The following is an 8,223-nucleotide window of genomic DNA, read 5'->3' on the forward strand; positions in this document are numbered from 1 at the left end:
CTTTATTCTTTGATATATGGATGTTGCTAATGGCATGAAGATTGTGCCGTTTACACCCATGTGTTATCCTCTATAAGTTCTTTCAAATGTGTGGACACTGGCAGAAATGTATTTTGATGGCATTCATACTGAGCAACTTGCATCGAGCTTAATGAGAGGGTTTTTTTTTTTTTTTTTTTTTTTTTTTTTTTTTTAAAGATAATATTGTCATTATTGGTGAATGTTTGTTAAAGTTTCCTGAAAAGAACAAAGGATGGTTTCGAATAAGTCAACTTGATCTAGTACTCAACCATATAGTAAGTAAAGGATGGTTTCGACAAGATTGATAGTTGCCAACAGATTTTCAGCCTTCAAGCCAGACCATTATCAGGCGGTTGGCAAGCTTGAGTTGCCAATATATCTCCCTCTGCCACTGCCACCGCCACCCTCACCCTTCCTTCTTTTGGAGTCCACAAATTTGCAACTGTCAACACCTCTCTCTCTCTCTCTCTCATTTCAAGTTTCCATTTTTCCTCCCCTCTTCCTTTACTTATCTTCCTTGTCATTCGATTGTTAACCCCCACCCATCAAAACTATTGTATCCAACCATTGTTCAGAAAACTTGAGTGGTTCAATTAGTTTGAAAGGCAATAGGTTTCTCCCCCACCTGAAATGGTTGGGTTTAATGGTGAGTTTACTACCTATCTAATTTCGACTGGCCCATGAATAGCCTTAGCTAGGATCGTTGGGTGAGTGGTAAGTGACTATGAAGATTTTATTGGTGTAGAAAGTCATTGGTTCCCACAAAATGATAGCCTTAGCTAGGATCATTGAGTGAATGGTAAGTGACAATGAAGATTTCATTGGTGTAGAAAGTCATTGACCCACAAAATAATCTTAGGTAGGCAAAGACGGACAACGAACAACTTTTAATTCACTTATTACTTTGTTTTTAAGAGAGAGAAAGAGCCTTAAGTAATTTCAAATTAAGCAGCCATAAAACATGTTGGTTTTCTATTATTTTCTATTTTTTATTATGAGTTCTATTCTTTTCTCTATTTTAGAAGAATGCTAGCCTACTTGTACCTTGTTATCGGATAACGTTTTAATGGTTAACATTTTGATATCACTATTTTTTTTTTTTATAAACAAAAAAATCTTGATGTTTTGCTTACAAAATGCTAAGAAGAATGGGGGGTGGACTTTCAAACTGGGAAGGGGTGTTCACGGGTGTGGTTTGTGGAGAAGTATTTGGATGGGTTGTGAAGTTTTTAGCAAAAACATCCAATTTAAGGTTGGGTTGGGGAATAGAGTGAAATTTTGGACAGACCGGTAGTGTGGAGATCTTTCTCTCCATTTGGCTTTTCCGGTCTTGTACAATTTTGCTGTAAACAGAGCGGCTTTTGTATACTCATCTTTGATATGCCAAGGAGCGTGGGAGAGAGAACTTGGGATGTTCGTTTCATTTGGGGTCCTAATGATTGGGAGGCGAATGTGATGAATGATTTCCTCTGATTCTTGGCATCCAATTTACCTTCAGTGATTGATAGATCTCGTATGAGATGGAAATTGACGAAGAACGGGGAATTTAATATCCGCTCGTTTTATCATAAATTACACAGTTCTTCTTCAGTTGTTTTTCCTTAGAAAGGTATTTGGAAGGTTAAACCACCCCGGTGTGTCTCTTTCTTTGTTTGGACAGCCGTATGGAATAGGATTCTCACGGGACATAACTTGCAGGCACTGGCGGCTCCACATGCAAGCTAAGGTGGTCACAGGACCACCTTGACTTGCACTTGACTTGCAAAAAATTGTATATATACACTTGCTAAAAAAATATTATATGCTAAAACAACTTATTGTGATCATCCTAATAAAAATGTTGAACATCCTGACTTGAGAATTACAAAAATTTGGGTTTAACAAAAATAAGAGTAATGTTACATTCATAACATTTTTACAATAATTTTACAACAAATTCAATGTAGTAAGCTGTTACTAATTCTAATTTAACCCAAATACCGATATTATTTTTTTATCCACCAATAATAGTTTTTTGCATAAGATTTATTGTAAAAATATTGTGAATGTAGCATTACTCTAAAATTAATTCTCTCCCCCCAACATACTTCATGATCCCTTTTATAAATTTTTTAAAAAAAAAAATCTTAAATAACAACAATAAATACTAGCTTAAATAACAACATATATAAATCAAACAAAAATAAGACAAGACCAAACAACAACAAGCGAACAAATTATTTAAAAAAAAGCCTATTATAAAACAAAAAGATAAAAATTGCTAATCATTTAAATTTGTAGACCATGCAACCTATTCAATAAAATAATCCCTAATTTCATTTTTCCTTAAAAAATAGTACTAAGAAAAATATTGTGGTTATGAGTTCTCTTTGATGGTGATGATAATTATACTCTTTTTGACTTTGCAAACAATTTTGCTCTCCTTAGTGATTTGACTTGCAATTGTAGAAAATATTCAAGTTATCGCTTTATAAGATTTTGTATAATTAAAATTTCTTAGTGACCACCTTAAAAAATATTTTTAGAGCCGCCACTGCTTGTGGGTTAGGGGTATTGATTTCGTTGATTGGTGTATTATGTGTCGTCGTTATGGGGAGATAGTGGATAATTTGTTGTTACATTGTGTGAAGGCTTATAGGTTGTGGAACTTTGTCTTTAATACTTTTGGAATTTCGTGGGTTCTCTCACATTCGGTGACAGATTTTCTATTTGGTTGGTGGAATTGGTTGGGGAAGCATTCATCTTACATTTGGAATTTAGTTTCCTTATGCTTGATGTGGTGTATTTGGAGGAAACGAAATCGGCAAACTTTTGAGGACTTAGATAGATCCGATGACCAATTGTTTACTCTCTTTTCTTATTCCCTTTTTGATTGATCTAGAGGTTGGGGACTCGCATCTAGTGATTCTCTCCCTTTGCTCCTTAGCTCTCTCTTCCGTTGTAATTAGTGCTTCTTTTACGTTCTTGTTTTTCTATCTTTTTTTGTTCTTTTTGTTATGCTTTGTGCTCATTTGCATTTAGCAGTTTTTTGAATATACATCTTTCTTACCTATAAAAAAAAAAATAAAAAATGCTAAGCTACAATATTTGTTTCCTTTTCAAAATAATCTAATCTTAAAAATATCAATTTTTAAAAGGACACCATTTACTAAATCAACCCCTAACTTTAAAACAAAAAGATACTAGTTCTCATATTAGGATCTTCTAAAAAATTAAATTTTAGGATTATTTTAACAAAATTTTTTTAACAATTTTTTTTTTAAACTCCTATCAATCAAATTAAAAATAAATGGGCATCAGCATTTTTAAATTTTGATAACAAAAATTACTCAAGAACTCTAAAGAATTTTAATTAATATTTTATAATATGGGACGAAGTAACAACCTTATACTAGTAGGTTCTAGTTAATTTGTTTGATATCTTTTATGGTTGGATAAGAATATAAGATATCGCATCTTTTTCTTTTTTGTTAAATGAAATCTTTTTTGTTTTTTCACTTTTTTATTAATCATATATATATATATATATATATATATATATGGAAAATACGAGAATGTTTGAAATTTCTAATCCATGTTGCTTCCGAAGGAAGAAAATAAAATTAAAAAAAAACACAGAAATAAGACCGAACATTCTAGCTTATTAAAGTCAAGATTCGACTACACGTGTCGTTCTGCCACTCTCAAACAACAGGTATATATATAAATCATTTCCCATTCATCAGAACAAACTAGAAACTCGAAACCAGGCCATTCTCGTTCCTTCTTCTCTCTCTCTCTCACATTCTTCATTCATTCAATCGTCTTCCAAGGTAACTCTCTCTCTCTCTCTCTGTGCGTGTCTCTGTAGCAGTGTTGGGTTTTTGTAAGTTTAATTCCTTACTTCCTTTGAATTCAAAAACATATAACTTATTTTCTTTTCCTACATTTCCGAGAAACTTAATTACCGTAGAGAGCATCACGTAGATTTTGGATTATAACTGTTTCTTACTGTTTTCTCTCACGGTTTTAATTTTTTAATTTTTTTTATCAAACATAGTGATAACACGTTTCCATAAGTCTCTGTATATAATGCTTGTTACAAAGAGAATGTTTCCTGAATTTGGCTGTTTTTGATTTGTTAGTTTATTAATTAAATTTGATAATTACTTTTGTTATCCTCATTTTTTGATGATGTGTCAACCTAGTATGTCTTTTGAGTATCTCGGGTTGGGTTTCTGTATCATTCTTTTCTTTTCACACTTTTTCTCTGCAGTGAAAGTGAAACATAGCAGAATAGCACAATCATTTTTTTAATTTTTAATTTTTAATTAATTTTTTTTTTTTATGTTGAATGTTTCTGTCTTTAGCATTTGATTTTGTCAGCTTGATGATAAATAAAATTCAGAGCTCTGTCTCAGAAATCAAATAGACCTTAAAGTCAATCTTAACGATTCTGCTTATTGAAAAGTCATTCTTTTTGCAAACACTTGATTTGCTGGTTTCATGATCATTTGTAATCGGGTGTTTTTTTTTTTTTTTATGCTAAATCTCTCATATTTTTGTTCTTCCAAGAACAATAACCTCTTGATTCGAGGTCAATATGCCACGGATTTGTAAGCATTGCTAAATTGTTTTGTTAATTTTTTATAAATGAAATTAACACAGAAGATACAAGTTAAATTAGTATTATTTTTCACCAATTCTCAACTTTGTTTGCCAACCAAGCAGATTTGTACTTGAAATGCAGAGGTTTTTTGAATGTTAGTTGTTTCTTATTCTGGGTTTATTTTTTTTAGAGGCATTGGCACAATACGATATGCAGAGGGGAAGAGAAGGTGAAGATAGTTTCTTTCACCCGGATGACCTATTGGGTGGTTTCCAGGGCTTTGGATCCCGTAGAAGTATGACGCCGAGCCTTTTTGGAAATAGGGATCCGTTTGATGATCCCTTTTTCACTCGCCCCTTTGGAAGTTTGTTTGATTCTGGCATGTTTGGTTCAAGTGATCCAGCCATTGGCAAAGATCAGATCAGTAGAGCCAAGGGAATAACAATAGAAGAATTAAACTCTGATGATGAGGGACAAAATGAGGAAGATGCAGGCACTGGGGCTGAGAAAGATGATCGTCAAAAGCATTCTTGGTCAGGCATAGAACCTTCTGTTGAGCTTCCAGATGATGATGATGATGTTGATGGTAATTGAACATATTTGTTTTGTTTACTGGTACATTGTGAATTCTCTATTTTATCTTGGGATTTTTTTTGTTTAATACTAATTGATAATGACTGCTGTGGTTGATTTTGTAGAGACAAAGAGCAAGAGTGTGACGTCTTGGAATGACCATAACAAGGTTGAAGGAGCACGTTCCCAATCCAGCAAGGTCAGCATGCAGACTCGTAGAGTCACATATGGTGGCGTTGATGGAGCATATTACTCTTCTACAAGAACTACACGGACAGGTGGTGATGGGGTAAGTAACTTTTTGAAGGGCAAGTTGATCCACTGTTTATTTTTATTTATTTATTTATTTCTCGGTTTAATGTTGTGATTTTGAATCAGGTGGTGGTTGAGGAAACCAAGGAAGCAGATAGAACAACAGGTCAAGCTTCACACAGGATCTCTAGAGGAATTCATGATAAGGTAGCTGGGGTTATACAGTTAATTAGAGGACCACGATTACGACAGCTCTATTCCAAAAATCTCAATTTTAGGTTGATCAAGCTTTTGGAATAAATGATAAATAAAAAGAGAATGTTTCTAATGGATAACCCATCCCTTTATCCATTGTTGGTGCCTGGTGCAGTGTGTTAGTGCACTTGGTCCTCAATTATTCTTTCACCTACATGTATATTCTCATTATTTTGACTTGGGAGATTTAAAACCCAAGAATAAATTCCCTAAAATTTATAACAACCATTTCACCTGCACAATTTTTGATCAAGATGTGATTGAGCTATATATGTTTTTATCATACTGTCCTTAGTTGATCCATTTAATATATAACTTGACCTCATGTGGTTCACAGTTAATTTCCTTCTTTAAGCCCTTGTGGATAAAAGTTGATGTATGAAAGCATAAGGAAATGGTCTCTATATTATTAGACATGGAAATGTAGTTGTGTTGATTAAGATGGTTACATTGCTTATGCAGGGTCACTCAGTTACAAAGAAGCTTAATTCAGATGGTAAGGTGGATACGTTGCAAACTTTACACAATTTGAATGAAGGTTTGTTCCTTCTATCTTTCTTGATTATTTAGAGGCAGATTGTGTTTTATGCCATCGTTCAGCCATAGGACTAATGTTTTGATGCTTATTCCAGACGAGCTTGCTGGTTTTGAAGAAGCATGGAAAGGTAATGTTAAGGGGCATTTGCCTGGCTGGGAACATGGATTTCATATGCATGGCAATGCAGGTAAATATTGTCTTTGTTTCTCATTGTAAATTTGTTGCAATTAGATGATATTTATAGCCACAAAACAAAAACTAAGCTTTTTAGAGAATTCATTGTTTGAGACCTATAGAGTGTTTGATTACACACACCATAGGGAGAGGGAATTTTTGAGGCCTTTAATCACTCTAATTTTTTATTGCATTACACTTTCACCTGTTCTGGAAATGTGGCTCAATTTAGCTGAGCCTTTAAGCCCAACTAATTGTAATTATAGCTGGAAATGTAAAAAAAATTCATTTAGTTTGATAGGTACTTTTGAATAACTTGGCCATACTTAAATAGATGATTGATAAAAACAATTGGGAGTAGTGATCATTGGTATGTCTTAGCCACCGGTCTTTACTACTAGATTCTACCTCTAGTGTGTATTCAAAATTAATTCCATTTCAACTGGGGGCTTTCAGGTAGTAGCATACACCAGAGGACCTTTTGCTACTTATGTCAAGAAAGTTTAAGGGGGTGTTTGGTTTGTGTTTTTAAACAACCATTTTCAGTTTTTAAACAACATTTCACGCATTTCAACGCATTTTTTTACCCACACGTATTTCCACAAATGTTTTCAAACAACAATTTTCAGTTTTTAAACACATACCAAACGGACCCTAAGCTGTCTAAACTGTGAAACATAGAAGGTCATAATTGTCTGGAATCTAGGACTGCATGCTTGTCACTGTGTAATGTTGAGGGTCCTTTTGTTTATTTTCAATATCTTTAGGTACAAGATACAACTATTATAAAAACCAATGATGAATGCTAAACTCTTGGTTATTACACGGCATGGTACTTTTGTGTTTTATGCAAAATAGTGAACCAAACTATGTGCTCATGCATTCCATTTGGTATCATGAATATTGAGGCATATAAAGCTGAGATTAGAGAGTAACACATCCAAAATCCTTTCTTTTTTTAGTCTTCTTAGATTTTATATGTATGGTGCATGAAGATGTAAACTATTACAGAGATACAATTTTTTGTATATTTTTCATTTCTTAGATGTCTCTGATTGCCCACAGCTCCATTGCTACTACAATTTGTAGCATTTTCACTGTATTATATTTGGCTATATTTATTTTTTGCTTATTTATTTACTTTTTTTTTTTTTTTAATTTGGTTGTGGTTTATTAAACATAAGTTTCGTGCTTTTTATCTTTTTTCCCCATGATATTGTTTTAGAGAAGGCATAACTGATGTTCCATGACATGTTTTCTATGTTCTATCCTTATTTCTTGATGTGCTACTGCTCTTTTGTTGCTGCTTGATTTTTGATTTAACATTTGTTTATTGTTTGGTCTGGCTACCAATTGTTTTAAATCCACTATAATTTTAGGTTCTAGTAGCCGCGAACAGGGGAAAGATATTTGGGGAGGTTGGGCCCTCCCATCTATGGAACAGCCCTGGAAAGCCGAAGGAATGGGATCGAACAATGAAGCCAGAAGCAATTCTTCTGCAGGGAGAACAAAAAAAGTTGTCAGAATCAATATAGAGTAAATTGCTTTACTAGGTAATGTTGGCTTAGTTTCACATATACATACCTACAAAACCGAGAGCTAGGACTTTGTGCTGACCACCCCCAAGTGTTTCTGAATGTTACCTGTGTTACTGTGTTAGCGATGATGTGTTTGGGTAAGAATAGCCGTCTCTAAAAGTTGTTGGTCAATTTACCTTTGTGACAAGATTTATATTGAAGTTCTAAAATATTCATTGTGAAATTGTTACTGTTTAAGTACATGCTTGCGTTCATGCAAAGAACAATCTTTCTTTTTGTTTTGA

General features: G+C 33.6%; 1 protein-coding gene across 1 annotated transcript; it reads left to right on the forward strand.

The window, feature by feature from the left end:
• The first annotated feature begins 3,755 nt into the window (after positions 1–3,755).
• Positions 3,756–8,223, forward strand: LOC115954734 (myeloid leukemia factor 1). The gene is made up of 7 exons (XM_031072662.1): positions 3,756–3,833; positions 4,800–5,195; positions 5,308–5,471; positions 5,561–5,641; positions 6,152–6,227; positions 6,322–6,414; positions 7,781–8,223. The coding sequence occupies exons 2-7, from the start codon at positions 4,820–4,822 to the stop codon at positions 7,939–7,941; spliced, it is 951 nt and encodes a 316-aa protein (XP_030928522.1). The 5' UTR covers positions 3,756–3,833; positions 4,800–4,819; the 3' UTR covers positions 7,942–8,223.

This window comes from Quercus lobata, chromosome 8, assembly GCF_001633185.2.
Source record: "Quercus lobata isolate SW786 chromosome 8, ValleyOak3.0 Primary Assembly, whole genome shotgun sequence".
Taxonomy (NCBI): domain Eukaryota; kingdom Viridiplantae; phylum Streptophyta; class Magnoliopsida; order Fagales; family Fagaceae; genus Quercus; species Quercus lobata.